At 38.9% G+C, this 18,609-nt stretch overlaps 3 protein-coding genes across 3 annotated transcripts in view; 1 reads left to right on the top strand and 2 right to left on the bottom strand.

Annotated features, from left to right (window-relative positions):
- Positions 217 to 5,575, bottom strand: TEX43 (testis expressed 43). Its single transcript, XM_005682691.1, has 3 exons — positions 5,487 to 5,575; positions 4,830 to 4,938; positions 217 to 460 (listed from the first exon to the last, which is right to left on the bottom strand). The coding sequence occupies exons 1-3, from the start codon at positions 5,570 to 5,572 to the stop codon at positions 251 to 253; spliced, it is 405 nt and encodes a 134-aa protein (XP_005682748.1). The 5' UTR covers positions 5,573 to 5,575; the 3' UTR covers positions 217 to 250.
- PHAX (phosphorylated adaptor for RNA export) lies at positions 6,850 to 16,791 on the bottom strand. The gene is made up of 5 exons (XM_018050699.1): positions 16,347 to 16,791; positions 14,086 to 14,699; positions 12,954 to 13,074; positions 11,551 to 11,634; positions 6,850 to 8,101 (listed from the first exon to the last, which is right to left on the bottom strand). The coding sequence occupies exons 1-5, from the start codon at positions 16,440 to 16,442 to the stop codon at positions 7,832 to 7,834; spliced, it is 1,185 nt and encodes a 394-aa protein (XP_017906188.1). The 5' UTR covers positions 16,443 to 16,791; the 3' UTR covers positions 6,850 to 7,831.
- ALDH7A1 (aldehyde dehydrogenase 7 family member A1) overlaps positions 16,757 to 18,609 on the top strand; it is a 44,408-nt gene continuing 42,555 nt past the window's right edge. The window contains exon 1 of the mRNA XM_005682692.3: positions 16,757 to 16,845. The gene's annotated coding sequence lies outside the window, so the exon portion shown is untranslated. The remainder of the gene's footprint in view (positions 16,846 to 18,609) is intronic.

Here is an 18,609-nt window from a genome sequence, read left to right as displayed (position 1 = left end):
AAAAGGTAGAGGAGTGTGGTGAAGACAGATGGATCAGTCTGTTTCTTAACTACTTCCTCTGAAATTAATTTCAGTGAGACAGTTTTCCTTGCTCCTGGTGTTCTCAGAGACTATTTTCTTTCTAAGCTATAATAATATAAAAAAAATATGCAGTTGCCTTATAGCCTTTGAATAAATTAAACCTGTAGGTGAAATATTTATGGAAGAGAGAGAGGGAGAGACTGAACTACTTGATTATTTTATTCTTTGATCAGATGAGTCGCCTCCTGAAGCCATGGGAAATCACAGTGCTTTGGTACTTGGAGAGAGGTGAATGCAGAGGCATATCCGCAATTTTTATTTCTGGGGGGCCTTTCTTCAAGACAACTTTACGATCTTCCCCATGGCAAAGCCTTTCACTGTGATCCAGAAACAGAGAGTCTTCCAAAGGGCCAGCATGGATCCCACATGCTTCTGCATGCTAGAGGAAGAAAAAAATCTGCTGTATATTACACCAAAAATCACTTTATTATATTAAGATGGAAGTTTCCCAGTGGTTTTTCTGTTACTGTCAAGAAGGAATCTCTAGTGGGCAGAGCAACAACCCTTATTTTAAAAAGCAGTGCTAACTGGTGTCTTCCAACCAACAGGAAGAGTCAGTGGTGTGGGCTGCAGACTCTAAACTTGGAGTCAGATCACTGACCTTTATCTTCACCACTTGTGTCCTTTATGTACTGTGGGACTCAGTTTTCTCAAATATAAAATGGGAATTGTTAAACAATTCTTTGAGTGCTGAATAAAACATTGTATGTGAATGCAAAATCTTTTGCTGACTTTCAAAGCTCTTTTTAGGGCTTCCCTGGTGGCTCAATAGTAAAGAATCTGCCAGCCAGTGCAGGAGACTGGGGTTCAATCCCTATGTCAGGAAGATCCCTGAGAAGGAAATGGCAACTCACTCAGGTATTCTTGCCTGGGAAATCCCTTGCACAGAGGAGCCTGGCGGGCTACTGTCCATGGGATCACAAAGAGTCAGACATCATTGAGCAACTAAACAACAACACAAAGTAAAATAAGCTATAGAGTATGCGGAGGCTGCTGCAACTGCTATTGGATAGACAATAGTTACTTATTATCTGTAGTAAGAGGTTATTACCTGAACTGTACATCTATTTCTGATTCTCTGATATTGCTGAATAGCAGTCTGGCCTGGTCTTGGGGTGCAGCCCCCTCTCTCCTATACAGTGCTCTTGTTTTTATGTTGTTAAATAGCTATTTCATCTCCTATAGGAAAAATCGTACAATGGAAGAAAAGAAATGCTAGCATTTACTCAGAGCACATTCACTTCAATTCTCGTTTAGTTTTCACTTTTACTCTGTAGGATAGATGCTCCATATGCTAAGTCACTTTAGTTGTGTCCGACTGTGTGTGACCCCATAGACAGCAGCCCACCAGGCTCCCCTGTCCCTGGAATTCTCCAGGCAAGAACACTGGAGTGGGTTGTCATTTCCTTCTCCAATGCAGGAAAGTGAAAAGTGAAAGTGAAGTCGCTCAGTTGTGTCCGACTCTTAGCGACCCCATGGACTGCAGCCCACCAGACTCCTCCATCCATGGTATTTTTCAGCAAGAATACTGGAGTGGGGTGCCATTGCCTTCTCCAGATGCTCCATATGCCAGTTGTTAATTACATTTTAAAAACTGTTAGGAACACTGTCAACTAAATTGCAGAAGTGAAATAACAATGAAAAATTTATGCTGAATTATAGCTCTAAAGAGTAAGGTCAAGAATACTGGAAATGTTTTATATATAATATTCATATTTTATAACATCATCTATTTTGGTAAAGTATATTCTTATTCAACATTAATTGCTTATTGATTAGAAATGTGGAAATTAGTTATATACACACATTTCTTCCTGGGAATCATAACTTGAAACTTCTTGTTGTCTGATTATTACAGAATATTATATTCTCTTTTAAAGAAACAACTTACCTTTTCACAAGTGAATGGTCAATCTGAATTTGGACAATGTTTTGAAACTGCTGAGTACTGAATAGAAGCACTGAGTGAACGCGGAGTCTTGTCTATAAATCTAGCCAACCTGTTCGCATAGCTTTCAACCTGAGTATGCAGTACAGCTGTAAAAACACTCTCTGCAAAGAACAGACTTGTGGTTGCCAAGGGGGAGGAGAAGTAGGGGAGAGTTGGATTGGGAGTTTGGGGTTATCAGATGCAAACTATTGTGCCGGGAGCCAGCGTGAGGAATCCCACCCGTGACAAGGTCATGAGGGAGGAAGCTGACATACGCAAGGACGTGATCAGACTTCAGAAGTTCCCCCTGGCATTTCCTGAGCATGTACCCCCAAAACCAAAAATCTGCCGGCCTTTGTACTCTGCTTTTCCACTCTTCTGATATTCTCTGGAAAAAAGTCAACTCAGGGCTTTAGTCTTTTGCGTTTGAAAGGGATGTTTCAGTTAAACCCCCTCTGATAGCTCTCTAGCTTGCCTAACAGCTTCCCCAGACCTCTTACAGCTTGTGAATTGCTTACAGCCCCCCAACTGCGAGAGGCACAAAGCTTAAAAGCATCTTAAAGATACAGAGCCTTTTCTAAAGAGTTAAAAATTATATTGGTAGAGGGTTTTCACTGTTGACTCAATGACTGCTGCCAGGCCTCCATATTCTCTATCTTTTAGGCACCTGGGAGGATGTTAATCAATGTAAACGGGATATGGAAAAAGATATATAGTAGTTTTGATGTTAGCAACACTAGACTTTTGAGTTAATTACTTCCTTTGTTATATATCACTGCACTCCTCTTATGTCCTTGCTATGTAAGAATGTAACTTTATTTAGTGCTTTCTGAGAATGGCACCAGACTTTGGGAAGATCAACACAAATAAGCCTTCTGGTTGACAAACCCTTATCAGAAAAAAGGCTGTAAAATGTTAAGGCCCTTTTGGCTGGAAGATGATGTAAATTACCTAAGACTCGTGTACACAATTAGTTATGCAGAGAGAAAAGCCTGGTTTTGATAAGAGTCTGGACTGCTAACGCTGCATTACTTTGTGTTACCCATTGATCTCCATGTTTTATCAAAAGTATAAAAGGCCTTCTGAACAATAGAGGACGGAGCCAGTCGCTGGACTGGTTTCCCCCGTGTCTCTCTCTCTCTTTTTCCTTTTCCTCTTTACTTTAATTTCAGGCTGAATTCCCATCTGGGGCGTGGAGGCTCACCAAGTCTACTTACTTGCTCTGGCTGTTAAGACCCGCGTGAAAGGGAGCCTAAGGCGAGGCACCCTTAGATATTCAAGCGAGCGCTGGTGGCCCAACGTAGATGGTGCAAGTTTCTTGTCTGGAATTTATTGGTCTTCCACGTAATCCAAGTTATTCAGCCTTCTTTCTCCACTTAATTTTCCTACTACACTATTGTTTCTTAATCTAATCTTATATCAATCAATAAATAAGTCTTTCCTCACCAACGCCGTCCACCGTTCGAATTCCCTGCATCCACCGGGGCTGGACCCCGGCACTATTGTATATAGAATGGATAAGCAAGGTCCTACTGTATGGCGCAGAGAAATATATTCAATCTCCTGTAATAAACCATTAATGGAAAAGAATATAAAAAAGAATATGTGTATATTTATATACATATATAACTGAATCACTTTGCTATACAGAAATTAATGCATTGAAAATGAAATATACTTTAATAAAAAAGTACATACTCTGTACTACAGCCTTAAAATTAATGGTGCCTACGACTGATGAACTTAATAACTGTGAGTTGGCATTATGTAGAGAAAATATAGACATGTATTTCTGATATCTTTTCGTTTATCTATTTTAAGTTTATAATTGGGATATTTGAGTAAGATATTGCTATTCAACTTTTGTTTGCAAGTTTAGGTGGCAGGTGCTCCAAACAACTTTTGTTAAGAATGGTGGTTGTCAAGGCCTGGGAAGAGGAAGAAATGACACAAAGGGTACAGACTTTCAGTTTTAGGAAGAGTAAGTTCTAAGAGTCTAATGCCCAACACAGTGACTATAGTAAGTAAAACGGTACTGTATACTTGAGAGCTGCTGAGAGTAGATTTGAGGCATTCTTCCTACAAGGAAAAAAGTTAACTATGAGAGATGATGAATGTGTTAATTAACTTGATCTTGGTGATGTACAAAGCATCAGGCTGTACACCTAAAAATTTTATTTATTTTTGGCAGCACTGGGTCTTCCTCGCTCATGTGGACTTTCTCCAGTTACAGTGTGTGGACTTATTGTGGCGGCTTCTCTCGTTGCAGAGTACAGGCTCTAGGTGCGTGGGCTGAGCTGCTCCATGGCATACGGAATCATCTTGGACCAGTGATCCAACCTGTGTCCCATTCACAGGCAGGCAGATTCCTAAGCACTAGAGGGAAGCTCCTATTTTTAAAGATTTTTTAATAAACTAGCCCTTTGCTGTATACGCTATAAATATTTCCCCGAGTTGCCCTCAAATTTTTTTGTTGAGGTATAGTTGATGTACAATATTATGTAAGTTTCTGCTGTACAACATAGTGATTCACAATTTTCTGTAGTTTTATTTGGCCACACCACACAGCATGAGGAACTTCCCCAACCAGAGATCAAACCTGTGCCTCTTGCGGTGGAAGCATGAGTCTCAACCACTAGACTACCAGGGAAGTCCCATGTTGTATACTTTAAATATACACAATCATATTTGTCTATTGTCCCTCAATAAGGCTGAAAAAATGAAAAATAAATGTCAAAACATAGAGTTGTATGCTTATTCACAGATATACTACATACTATAGTTTTTTTTAAAATTGTGAATATTTATAGGAAAATACCTTCAGATTCACATTCCTGAATTTCATGTCCTGCTTCCAAGGCATTACATAATGTCTTGGGATCATCCCTTGCTTTAAGGAAAACCGTGGCAAATGAATCTCACAACACCTGAAGATGAAGCAAGCAAGAAGAAAGGGTATTTTGTGAACTAAATACAATTGCTTTAGCATCATTTGAGGGAATGGAAGCAGTTGTGTCTGTGAGGTTTGGACCCCGGCATCTGCAGGACAGAGCTGCCACTGCTTTGAGACTCACCTATTAACAGTAGATACCCGACCCATTAAATCCCCAAGTGTCACCGAGTCCACTCTGGATATCATTAACTGCATGCTGTCCTTTACAATGTGCTCATGTTCATTTTGGCCTTATTTTAAGGGGAAAAACAGCACACCATGATTTAGCTCAGGCCTATGCACTGGCTAAAGGAATCTCTGGCCAGTCACAAAAATCAGTAACTAACGTAGCTTCTGAATTTAGTACATGCTCTACACTCAGGACAGTTTTGCTTTCTCTAGCACACACAGTTTTGTTCTGGAACATAAAGTTTTCTATATAGGTACCAAGGGGAAGCACATAATTGGCGTCCCCATGAATGTTAACTCCCAGACTGAAAACAAACAAAACCACCGGAAAACCCCAAACCCTTAAGTCCTCACTTATTAGCAAGCTTATCTGAATTCTCATCGGAACAGTTGTTGGCAAGTTTAGGTAGGATCGGACAAGTGTCTTTGCCTGAAGCCATCACTGCCAGTAGTGACAGGAATTCTCAACTAGAACTTCACTAGTCTACTAATTATGATGACAGTGCTGCCTCAGATGTAACAATGTTTTGCTAACTTCATAGCAACCCATAGCAATTGCTTCAGCAGTTAATTAAGAATGTGGGGCTTAGAGCCATTTTCAATGTTTTTTAAATACTCCATGAGTACATCATCATTCTTATCATGAGCACTTAAAAAATAAGGATATCTGCAGACATACTACAACTTTTGACAGAGATACTAGGAAATATAGTGGACTAAGCAATTATTCTCACAAATAATCACTGCATATTTTCCTCTTTATATATTGCATATAGCTGATATGCCCCATTTCTGTTTTGCCATTATTTAGATACCATTATTTATATGCCATTATTTTGAGTGTAAATCAAACTTGCCTTAACCCAAACCAATCCAACCCATTCTATCTCCTAGGTTTTGAGTTGAATCACAGAGCATTTTAGGTAAAAAAATAAACTCATTCTAATAAAGGTTATGAGTGAGGATGAGCACCTAAATTACTAACCAGACACAGAGGGCTATTACTGTTAATTCTACTAGCCAGCAAATAGAATGCTCGGCTGAGGAGGAAGAATGACTGTAATGTACGCTGGTATGGTGACAGTATTAAGGGAATACATTTCTAGCAAGAGTTTGTACAGACATTTCTAGATCTGGATAATCAGAAAGGTTTAGAGAAGAGTAATGTTAATAAACAAAACTTTAAACCTTAAAAACTGAAGCACTGGTTTCTATACCATTAGGATGTAATACAATCCAGAAATCTGTAGTTTACAAATGTTAAGAAAATGAAAACAAGCTGGGAAGCAGGGTGGGGGAGAAATGAGCCATCCACTAAAGATGAAGTAGCCTGAGACATTCTTCAAAAACTGTTTTAACTTTCACTAGAAAAATCAGTAGTATTTACAAGGATACATGACATTTAGATTTCTGACTGTTATCTTACTAATATACCAGACCTTTAAAATCACCTCACACAAAGTAATCCCAGGAACGGTGGTAATCATTTTACAATACATAAAAATACTGAACCACTATGCTGTACACTTGAAACTAATTTCATACTGTAAGTCAATTATATTTTAATTAGAAAAAGTTCTTCAAATAAATAAACGGTTAAAAAAAACTTTAGGGACAATATTTAAATACTCACCTATTTAAAATGCTTCTTTCCTTGGTTATGGCAATTTTAATGAAAGAAAATTTGAGATTAAAAAATAAAATCACTCGAATCTCATTGACTTCCAGAATTCCAATTTTATTTCTGCATTCTTTATGAATAAAATGTAACCAATAACCATTTTCCTCTTCCTTCCCTGCTTAGATCCAACTTCAATGATTCTGTGTTTCAAAAATTACTGAAAGACTTCAAGTACATTATTGCAAAGAATAGATAATAACTGCTTCCTACATTTTTGCTTACTCTGTAAACTGTGGTCAACTCTTGGGACACCTTAAGTAAACTACCTTTATTTTCTTAAATAAAAATGAATAATTTTAAACATCATGCAGAAGAAACATTTTTAATACCTAACTTCCTTAACATAAGGTAAAACTGTCTTAGGCAGGCCACCACTGGGAATTTCTTAAATGTCATTGTAATTATGCACATATGGATTATATTCAGTATTTAAATATATGACCAAAGTAACTAATAAGTCAAAAACAAAGTTAAAGTTATGCATCGATACTTCTTTGAAAAGCTTCTGATGTTTATTTACTTCGGAACAAACACATAAGTGGGAAGAGCCACTAGTATAAACCTATTTTTAGTTTCTATCATTAAAAGCCTAAGAGTTCTTAAAACACAGAAAAACTAAATTTGAATGCATTTGTAATAGCTTAACAATTTATGTCTTAATAGGATCTTCTAATGGAATGTTTTGAAACCAATCATAGTTCATTGCAAAGATAAATCAGAAAAACTTTTGAACGGCATGTTATAATGACCTGGACAAAATTGATTATCAACTAGTAATAATTAGCACATGCAACAGATTAAGAAATTAAATCTTCCACTATATACTTTTAAATACTTTGTCAGACATGAGAAAGTTGTAAATGTTCTTATCACATTCATCTCCCACATATTCAATTTTATTTAAAACAAGGTAACAGTTCTCTCCAGATTTTTGTGTTTATCAGTGCAAAGTAAAATAATCTCAGTAGAAATGGTGTATTACAATGTTATCTTAGAAAGGTTTATTCCTCAAAATGTACTAAAACATGTCCAAATCGTGAGAATGGTCAACCTCAATGGCTTCCTCTGCATCCAACTTTGTTTCTCCATGTCCTTCCTGTGATTCATCAAGAGAGGCCAGGGCCTCATTAGTGTCACTTGCAAAAGTCTCTCGTGATGTATCATCATCTTCTTGAAAATTTAGGTTTTTAATGGCTTGTTTCATCTTTTTCCCCATCACTTGCATTCTTCTCTTTCTAGCAGCTTTTTTATTTTCATATTCCTTTTGATTTTCAAGGTAGAAAATGTCCTACAATAAAGGAACAACTTTAATAAACAAGAACAAATACTATTTATTAAAACTACCATATCCTTAAACCCTATTATGTTGCCTTCACAACAGTGTGAAAATTCACAATTTTTTCAAGTGTCGACTTACCTTTACGTGGAGCATAGTAGCAGTATTTTCATTTTATACGAAAACCCATCCAAACATCTTGATAAAAACAATTCTAACTAGTACAACGCTTGGCAATACTAAATTAAATTATGAAGTCCCCCCTTTCCCTCCAAATACAGCAAACCTTATTAAAGAGGAAATGTCATTCCCATGGGTTATATACTTAAATAAAACAAACCAGGGAATGGCCTAGAGAAATGTCTTTTATCATATTGTTAACGTGTTACAACAAATGCAGAAAATAGATAATCTGAGAGAAATTTTTCTTCTCGCATCCACAAGTTAAGAACCTAGTGCATACTACTTTAAGAGGGCGATCGTTATAGCTGGACTTTAAAAAAATACAGCAAATTAACCTCTAACTATTCTTACTCTTTTTATCTCTACAAACTTTGTATTCTCTACAAGAAAAATAATAAGGCCACTTACTAAAATAAAATCAAATGAGAAAAAGTTGAAAACAAGCCCACTCAGTTCAGTTCTGGCTTCCAAACTCTACAGACTGTGATTGTTAATAAGAGTGACTAAAGAGCGACAATAAGAGGGACTGAAAGAAAAATTATAACACCATTGTTTGAATGAAATATGAAATTACCTGCAAGAAAATTATATCTACCTTCTGATTTTTCTTTCTAGTAACAAAGGTAGTCAATCCATGTACAACAGAAAATTTGGGAAAAACAGAAAAAAAAATCTTAAAAGCCAAAACATTTCTAACCCCTCACAACAGACCAAAGCACTGGTAACATTTTGGTGTTTTAACTACCAATCTATTATCCCATGACTCTTTTTCTTTAAAAATCTGTACTCTGCCTTTCAGCTATTATTTTATTTTCTAATTTTCTTAGAATTGCTTCCCAAAAATAGAGGCTACACAATAGTTGTTTTAAGAATGTCCTTATAAATAAACATTCCCCTATTATTGGATACTATTAAAAATGTTTCCACTGTTTATTATAATGCAATGTTTCTGACAGTTTACGATAAAAATCTACACACATTAAATTCCCTTCTCCACAACAAGTTAGAAGAACTGAATTTCAAAGACCAGTGATTCAATGGAAACAACATGGGTCTGAAGGCAGAGTCCTGTGTGATCTCAGACCTGTCCTTTTCTTGCTTTCATCTGCAGAGCAGGGTGACACCCAATGACAGGCTGTCAAGAGTAAGTCCTGTAAATATTGGCCTTAGTGCCAGGCTCACAGTAAATAAATGTTCTTCTCTCCTGCTTCTGGAAATTGTTTGTCCAGATTTAGTTATCAAGAAAAAGCTTTTCTACATATCATTTTATTTAACTCTTTTATAGTAATATTAAACAGGCAGGGCACATATTACAGTCCTCACTTTATAGATGAAAAAATCAAGGCTGGGGGAGACAGTAAGCAATCTTCTCACAGTCTACAATTGCTAAATGGCAAAATTAAGATTAAAACCTAGACTTTGAATCTTAGAGAATCCTTTTCATCACATCATACTGTATCTTTCAAAAGAGTGACATTTTGCCATCAAACAAAACCTTGAGAAGAATGTTCCTTCTAAGTACACATTTCTGGCCACGGGTAATATTAGGGGAGGAGGGAGAACATTAAGGTATTAATATAAGCTCTGTTCTATCACTCAGAAGTTGTGTTCCCAAGGAAATCCACTTCGCTACAAATTCACGTTATCAAAATAACTGTCCAATGAGGGAAAAAAGCACTTAAGGAATACAGATTCCAAATGTGCAACAACGGGAACATTTCTTGTAGGAATTTCAATAACATATTTTTAAAAAAATGACCAAAAGTGAATAGTGAGGGGAAAAAAACGCTGAGCAAATGCAAAATATGCTCACATGGAGCAGCAGCTCAAGAGAAAAGGCTTTTAATTTTGTGTCACCATCAGCCTTACATTAAAACAGTTAAAGCACATTCCTATGACCTTTATCACCCACTGGTATAATAGAGAGAACACATCATTTCTCAAATACTGCAGCTGTGTTGCACGAGTACCACCTCCTTCCTATGTAAGAAGCCAGTTTTTTATTTTGATCAGATGTGCTGAACGCCAAGTCATGTTCCTTAATTAACAAATTAAAAGATACCAAATTCTGAGCTATGAAAAACCCACACTGTTTTAAGTTTTTCCAAATGACATTCTAGTAATACAGAAATGATTAAGAATACTAAAATGCCCAGCTTCCTGTTGATCAGAAATACAGGAGATAGAGAAACAAAACAAAGGCACCAGCAGACATTCACCAGAATGTGGTACCCTCTGTAAGAGCAACCTTGGACCCATCAAAAGGTCTACAGCCTAGAGGAAAATGCAGGATTAAAAAGATCAAAAGAGATATAACAAAAAGGATGTGGAGATCTATTAGATAGGGTCCTGGTTTGGGGAGGAAAAAAGCTAGAAAATACATTCTTGGGACAATTCATTAAACCAGAATAAGTTCTACAAAGATAATGGGATGATGCTATGAAATCATCATTTTTATTTCTCTTAGGTGTGGTTATGGAGGATATTGTCCTTACTATGGTGAGATTCTAGTTAAAATAATTAGGGCTGAATGTCGTAATGTTTGTGTCTTATTTCTCAATGGTACAGAAGAAAAAAAAAAGTCAAAATATTAACTACCCCTAAAACTAGGTAAAGGATACATTGGTATACATGCTGTTATTTTTTCATCTATTCTGCACATTTGAAATTTTTCATTAATAAAAAGTTATAGAGGGAATTCCCTGGTGATCCAGTGGTTAGGACTCCATGCTTCCAGGGCAGAGGGCCTAGATGTGATCCCTGGTCAAGGAACTAAGATCTCGAAAGCCAAGTTATGTGTGTGTTAGTTGCTCAGTCATGTCTGACTCTTTGTGACCGCATGGACTATAGCCTGCCAGGCTCCTCTGTCCATGGGATTCTCCAGGCAAGAATACTGCCATTCCCTTCCCCAGGGGATCTTCCTGACCCGGGGATTGAACCCAAGTTTCCTGCATTGCAGGGCAGATTCTTTACTGTCTAAGCCACCAGGGAAGCCTTAAGATTCCGAAAGTTATAGGAGAGTAGAAAAAAATAATTACATGCTACGACACCAGGAAAAATTTCCATAAAAGGAAATCATGACTTTGTCTCTGAAAGGGGAGAAAAAGAGGAGGCAGAGCTTTATAAGAGGTTCAAGTTTTACTTGAAAAGAGCAGCTAAAAAAAGTCAGTCAACGTAAGGCAGAGCAGGTAATAGAGATCAATAGAAAATGAAGCTAGAGGCTGAGTGGCAGTCAAATTATGATTGATCTTAAAAGTCAAGGACATTATCATTTTTACCTTGATTTGTTCCTCACTGATACTAGGTGTGTTTTTCAGGAGATTCAGGAAAACTCCACCTGGTGTTCTTCTTCGACTACCATTCTACAAAAAGGAACAGAAAAATTATCCTGTGTAGACTCTTACCATGAATGGTCAGAGCAACTTTCAGAGACATTCTTAAGGTGCAATTATTAAGATTTACTATGCCATTCCGTTAAACTGCAGTGTCCTTCTCACCTCTCCAGACTTCCCATTTGCTCTATTTCTTTTTTCATAGCAGGTATCACTTTCTAGCATACTTGGAAGATACTACATTTATTCTTTAGACCGCTTCCTTCCCACCCCCTATTGTAGCATAAACTTCCTGAGTCTAAACAGTGCCTTAAACTACAACACAGACAGGCGGCACCACTACACTCATGATCATCATAGCTTGTTGTTAACTTCTATAATCTATGTTCACAGGCTGCTTCATCACCCAGTGCTATCACTTTTAATTGGTTACTTTTCTCTCCATTTCCACAGCATAATATTGATGGAGTCTCTTGTGATGTTATTACTCAAATTCATGAGGAACAAATAGGAAGGACACCATTCGACCTTCATCCTCACCCTGTGGTGAAAGCTCAATTGAAAGAGATCTGCAAGACCACTCATTCTGCGGCATAAATTGCTACTGCTTGTGATCTGGCCCCAGCAAGAGAACTGCTCTATCAGTCATTCTGGGACAATAAAGTGCTTTTTAACCATTATTTTTTTCCCCCTTCATCAACCCCAGAAGCCTCTTTAGACATTTTGTTTCCTATTCACCCCTACCACCCAGGAAATTTTAATACTCATACTTTATCTGTGCTTTACACATAACAAGATTTTTTTTTGCCCCCCAAAAACCAGTTTCCAAGAATGTACGAATTAAATGAACCAAAAATAACACTTCTCTTCACCACTAACTGAGTTTTGGGCACTATGATCAGCATTATACATGCATTATCTTACTTAATCCTTACATTAGAAGATTAATCCCATTTTGTAGCTGAGACTGAGGTCTCCAAAGTCAAATAACTTAGCCAAATGTCACATCTAGTATGTTGCACATCCAAAATTCAAAATAAGAAACCCCAAACTCCAAAACCCATACTCACTAAATTTGAGCTTCCAGGTCCTTTGCCCTGACTTTTTTCTTAATTCAGCCCCTCCCTTAATGAAGCCTGTTAGAGATTTGCTGTGGACTATACACTAACAAGCTACAATTTAGATATATTTTTAATAAGAAAAGTACTAATTGTAAAAAGTGACCATACTGAATGTTTAAATTCAATTTTCATTATTAATGAAGGTTTTTAAAAGTCTGAAACACACTGGTTATAATCCATAAATAAGAGAACCAACAATCAGAGACAAGGGCATTTTATTAGCCTTACCATTATAAAAAGACCACCGTTTTGTTCAACTTCAGCAGTTTCCATCAGAAGTTCAATTGCCTTTTTGTTCCCAATTATTCTCACTACTCGGGCTATCAAATCTTTCTTTGGTTCCTGCAACCTGATAAAGAACAAATGAAGTAATATCAACCTCTTTATTTGTTGCATAAAGTTGAGGAAATCTACCTTTGTCTCCAATTTAGTTCTCAGATAGAATTAACATCCCATTCTAGTTATATTACCTTTGAACCAAACATGTTTTCAAACTTGTGAAACTGTTCACTAGTGATTTAGAGCTAATAAAATGTAAACAAAATTTCAACTTTAAAAATTTCATGTTAAAAACACATGAAATGTAAATTCACCATACATCAAACAACTCTACTCCTATCCAAAATAAATGAAAATATATGTCCAAAGATGTGTACATGGAAGTTCATAACAGAATTATTCATAATTGCCAAAAAGTGTAATAGCCAATACAAATGTGTGTGTGTATAAATATATAAGCTGTTGATGACTGCTGCAAAAAAACACTGCACTATGTGAAAATAGCCAGGCACAAAAGACTACATATTGTGATTCTATTAACATGAAATTTCCAAAAAATGCAAATTGACAGCAATAGAATGATTAGTTATCTGGGAATGGGAATAGGAACTAACTTTAAATGGGCATATGGCATGAGGGATCTTATTGGGTGATGGAAATGTTTTAAAAGTGCTTTATGGCTGTACAATCGATAAATTTACCAAAAAAAAGTCAAACTTAAAGAGGACAAATTTTATTACATGTATAATAAGCCTCAATAAAGTTGTAAAAACAAAAAAACACTCCAAGAAACCCACATGATTTAAAAGGATCTTTTTATCTGAGGAGTTCTATAGCCCTCAATAGAAAGAGCTGCTCAAAAGTTCACAAAAATCTACAAAATTATTCTATCAGGTCTGCCCAAATTTAAGAACAGCCAACCATATTCATATTCATACAACCACATAAGCCCAGTTCTTGCCTTGGATTTAAAAATCTCAGAAAGGACCACCACCATCAATGTATTTGGGATCTACGGTATATCTTATAAATGGAAGACAACTGGTCAAGTGTTCACTTGTAGAAATATTTAAATGCTCACCTGAAAGAAATTTCATCAGCCACCCTCTCCTGAGAATCGTCCTCTGTGATCTCATAGCGGCCTTTATAGTTCATTTCTAGTCTGTCTCCTACTCTCTCTTTGACAGGTCGTTTCCTTTTGGGATGACCTTGCCCATTTTCCTCCTCCTTTGGTCCCATTTTTTTGCCACCATGCATATATTCTTCTAGCTCTTTGTCTAATTCTTTTGTATGTTCTTGAGATTCTCTTTTAAGTTTCTTAGCAAGTAAATAATTGTAGGTCTCAGACTGTCGGCTTCTGTCAATAGTGCCCTCCATTCCCAAGATACCAAGTTCAGTGGCCACTGCATCTTGGTTCTGTTCTTGCAGCACAGCACTCCATATGTTGTTCACCTTCTTCCTTCCAGCTATAGGTGGTTTCTGGCTGCTCTGGTCAAACTGAAAAGGCTCTGGTTTGGGAGGGGTGTTAAAACATTTCTGTCGCTTGCGTTTCCAGACAGAGCTATCATCATCTGAATCTGAAAAGCTCTCTTCACTTGAATCCACACTTTTAACAGTCCGATAATGGGATGCCGGGGCACACACTGTTGCAGTACTCTGGAAGGGCCGCAGAGCACAGTCCCCACCTAGCGCTTTCTGCAAGTGAAGGAAAATCACAATCAACTCCACAAAAGACATTACCCCCACACACCCTGTGCTATTAAAAAAAAAAAAATTATTTAGGGATTCAGCTGAACCATTTTAAAGCAGCAGTGATCTTTGAAGATCTCTGAAACCAATTCGGTGCCTGAATTTCTAAAGGTTTACATGGAACTTTCTTTTTTTTTTGGCCACTTGCAGGATCCCTGAGAGTGTTAGCCTGCATCACTCAGGGATCCTGCAAGCAGCCAAAAAAAAAAAGAGAGAAAAATCCATGTAAGGGACTAAATTGGTTTTAGAGATCTTCCGAAGATTACTCCCTAACCAGGAATTGAATCTGGGCCCCCAAGGTGAATGTGGCCAATAGTAACCACTAGACCACCAGGGAACTCCCTGGAATTTCCATTTTTAAAGCCACAAATTCTTATTTCTATTTAGCTAATCCAGCACTTAGTGCTAAAACAGCTTTCCAAAAAATTATCAAAGCTCTTAATTCTCACTTTCAGAAGATTTTCAATCTTTTCAGTTGTCAGAACGTTTGAAAATCACATGTTGAACAACTGTTACAGGCAGTTAGAACTTGTTTTTCTCTTTTCCAAAGGTGCCTGTCATGTATGTGGATATATCAACTGCCTTTATAAGGTTTTGGGACTATGTTCCTTTTAGACTAGAGAGTGAAGTCCTATGTGTAAGCATCCCTGACAAATTACTTGTAAAATCGCAGAGTCCATGGCATTAAGTTTACTAAGTCAAGAGTCAATCTAAGGAAAACTGAAAAAGATTGAAGAACAAAATATCTTGGTACGGATTTCCCAAGATGCTTCTATGCAAAAGGAATCACCTTTGCTTTTTCAACTAAACATCAAAGTATTTGTTGAGCTCCTAATCCGTGCTAGAAATGGGGGAGGGGTATTTTAAAGCTAGCAGTCTCCGTATCTGGAAACAATAACGGCACTAGCACTTGTCAGCCACCATTTAGGCTCCACCGAATCCTTACAGCCACCCTATCACTGTGGTACTATCATTCCCACTCTAAAGATGGGGCACAGGCTGAATACCTCGTCACCGAACACACAGTGGCGGCTCTGGAATTCCAAAGCGGGCAGCCTGGCACTAAAGCCTTCTCAAAACAGCTTGCTACTTAGTAGGGCGGCCAAGACAAACGCCTGTTTAGAAACCTGGGAAGCTAACATAAAACCCAGTGGAACATTAGGGCACGACGAAGCTAGGTTCCATGTGAATATGGAAGAACAGGGCCCTGAGCAAGAGATGAACTTCATTCTCGATCCTCACTCCCTTTCTCCTCGGGGCGCAAATAAGCGCCACAGGCTGGTGGTGGGCCGACGTCCCCACGTTCGACATGTTCGGGAGAATTTGCCCTTCCGGGAGAACCCAGCGACGCCCCGTGGGGAATTCCGTAGGTTTAGAAAACAAGGAGAGGAGCACGGGAGGCGGGAAAGACGACCGCACGCCCGCCTCTGGGAAGCCGCACGCCTCGCGCACCCCGCCTCGCAGCTAAATGCCAGGCCAGGTTCGTAGGGCCCGCCGTCTCCCCGCCGCCTGCCGGGCTCCGCGCGCCCGACAGGAGGACGCCTGGGCCCCGCGCTCCCGGCCCCGAGTCACCCGCCTGCCCTCCGCACTCACCGGCACCGGCAGCGGCCTGTCGCTGGGTGCCACCGTCATGTCGGAGTCCGAGTCGGAAACCTGCCCATCGTCCATGTCGCCGGCCTCCTGCGCCATCTTCCCCCGGCGCGGCGCGGCGGGCCGGGAGGGCACTTCCGGCGGGGCGGCGGGCGGTGGGTGCTCGGGCGCCCCCGCGAGGGGGCCTCTCTCGCCCGGGCCGCCTGAGTCCAGACTCGCTGATGTTGCGTCATCATTGCAAACTGCTCCCTTGTGCTGCCTCAACACCTTGGCGCCTTTGCTTCTGACCTGCTCTCTTCAAACCTAAAGATGTGCACGCATGGCAGCCGTGAGGGATTCCTCCTTCGGTCTCACAGTCCTCGCTTGGATGCTCCAGGCCGGCCTTTCTGCTTCCAGTCTTGCTCCTGTGTGATCCACTGCAAGGAGCTTCCTGGGGAGCCTTCCAGACGGAACGTGAAGTCGCCGCCCGGCTCAGACCTCAGCACAGCCGACAGAGCTGGAGGTGTGTGCTTCAGGCTGGGGTCCCCTCTCCTGCTCTCCAGCCACGCTGGCGCCTCTCACGTTGTTCCTCAGGCACCCTTGGTCCTTTCCCGGCCCAAGGGCGCTGCAGTTACTGTTCCCTCGGCCTGCAGACCCTCCAGTACCCCACACCCCATTCTTCCGGAGGTTATGCTCTCACATGATTCAGAATTCTGATTAAATGTGCCCTTCCCACAAAGGTCTTCTTCAAGCACTCTCACTAAAACAGGGTCCTTTCTTTACAGTCACTCTCGCACCCTTTTTATTCCTTCATGGCTTCAATAGTCAAATACCTATGTGTTTAATTTTTTTGTCTGAATTCCCCACCAAAATGTCTATTTTATTCACTTTTTTCTACCGGTGCCCAGTCCAGTGATTTCTTGTATGTAAACATGGTGAAGAAATATTAATTGAATTTTTTTCAGCAAAAGTGAAGTGAAGTCGCTCACTCGTGTCCGACTCTTTGCAACCCCATGGATTTTAGCCTACCAGGATCCTCCATCCATGGGATTTTCCAGGCAAGAACACTGGAGTGGGTTGCCATTTCGGCATAAAGGGGATCTTATTGTTTGTACCTTTTTACTATTCTGTAATCTCCTTTCGAAAAGAAACAATATAGCTGTTTATCCAGGACGCTTTTCTAGACCAAAATATAAAGATCTAGCTCCTTTTTAATGACTTCCCAGTTTTTCCACTGCATGGAGGTAGCATCATTTATTTAGTTTCTGATAGTGTACATTTAAAGTATAGCCAGTTTTGCAATGAACATGTCTTTTTTACAGACTTGTTTTATTATTTCCTTAGTATAGACTGTATGGGAAAAAATGAATTTATATTTTTGAAATATGAATTTAGTACCTATAAAGGAACTTAGAAGTCACTTGGGCCCATTTTATTTTGGTAACTGAAGGGAGATTACATAGCTAAGCTATTGCAGACATCTGTCCTGACTCCTGGAGAAGGAAATGGCCACCCACTCCAGTGTTCTTGCCTGGAGAATCCCAGGGACAGGGGAGCCTGGTGGGCTGCCTTCTCTGGGGTCGCACAGAGTCGGACACGACTGAAGTGACTTAGTAGCAGTAGTAGTAGTAGTCCTGACTCCAGGTCTCCTAATAGACAGGTCTATTAGGCTGTCTAAGGTCTCCTCTTAGACAACTGATATTTTACTTCTTTTGCATAGAATTACAGTTCCCTTGAATGAGTTCTTGTGTGTAGTGTGAGGTAGGAGTACATTTTCTTGCTGTTATTAACATTATACTGTGTGGTATGGGATGCAGCTAAATAATCATATAATGCATAGGACAGCCCCTCACACTAAAGATTTTCTCCAATGTTTTCCACTGATGTTTTAGAGTTTTAGTTCTTACTTGTAAGTCTATGGTTCATATTAACTTAATTCTTATATATAGCATGAAGTAGAAGTCAAGTTTCTTTCTTTTTTTTTGCACCTGACTACCCAAATAATATAGCATCTTTGTTGAAAAAACTATTCTTTCTCTTTTGATTTCTTTGACACCTTCATTGAAAATTGACTATACATGTGAAAGTTTATTTTTGAGTACCCTATTTCTGATCCATTGATCTTTATGTCTGTCTTTATAGCAGTGTGACATTTTCTTGATTATTGTAGCTTTATAACAATTGTAAAATTGTTAAAATAATTGTTAAAATCAGGTAATGTAAATTTGTTCTTTTTTTTTTTCTTCCTTAAAACTGTTTTGACTATTCTAGCTCATTTGCCTTTCCA

This window comes from Capra hircus, chromosome 7 (genome assembly GCF_001704415.2).
Source record: "Capra hircus breed San Clemente chromosome 7, ASM170441v1, whole genome shotgun sequence".
Taxonomy (NCBI): Eukaryota; Metazoa; Chordata; class Mammalia; order Artiodactyla; family Bovidae; genus Capra; species Capra hircus.
This window is presented reverse-complemented; position numbering and strand designations above follow the sequence as displayed.

Coding starts and splice junctions, on each gene's coding strand:
- TEX43 (XM_005682691.1), bottom strand. CDS start 5,572: ATGGCTTCAGGCAAAGACACTTGTCCGATCCTACCTAAACTTGCCAAC. Junction 4,939..5,486: donor TCAGATAAGCTTGCTAATAA/GTGAGGACTTAA, acceptor CTTCATCTTCAG/GTGTTGTGAGATTCATTTGC. Junction 461..4,829: donor TCAGGAATGTGAATCTGAAG/GTATTTTCCTAT, acceptor TTCTTCCTCTAG/CATGCAGAAGCATGTGGGAT.
- PHAX (XM_018050699.1), bottom strand. CDS start 16,442: ATGGCGCAGGAGGCCGGCGACATGGACGATGGGCAGGTTTCCGACTCG. Junction 14,700..16,346: donor ACAGGCCGCTGCCGGTGCCG/GTGAGTGCGGAG, acceptor CTTCACTTGCAG/AAAGCGCTAGGTGGGGACTG. Junction 13,075..14,085: donor GCTGATGAAATTTCTTTCAG/GTGAGCATTTAA, acceptor GTTCTTTATCAG/GTTGCAGGAACCAAAGAAAG.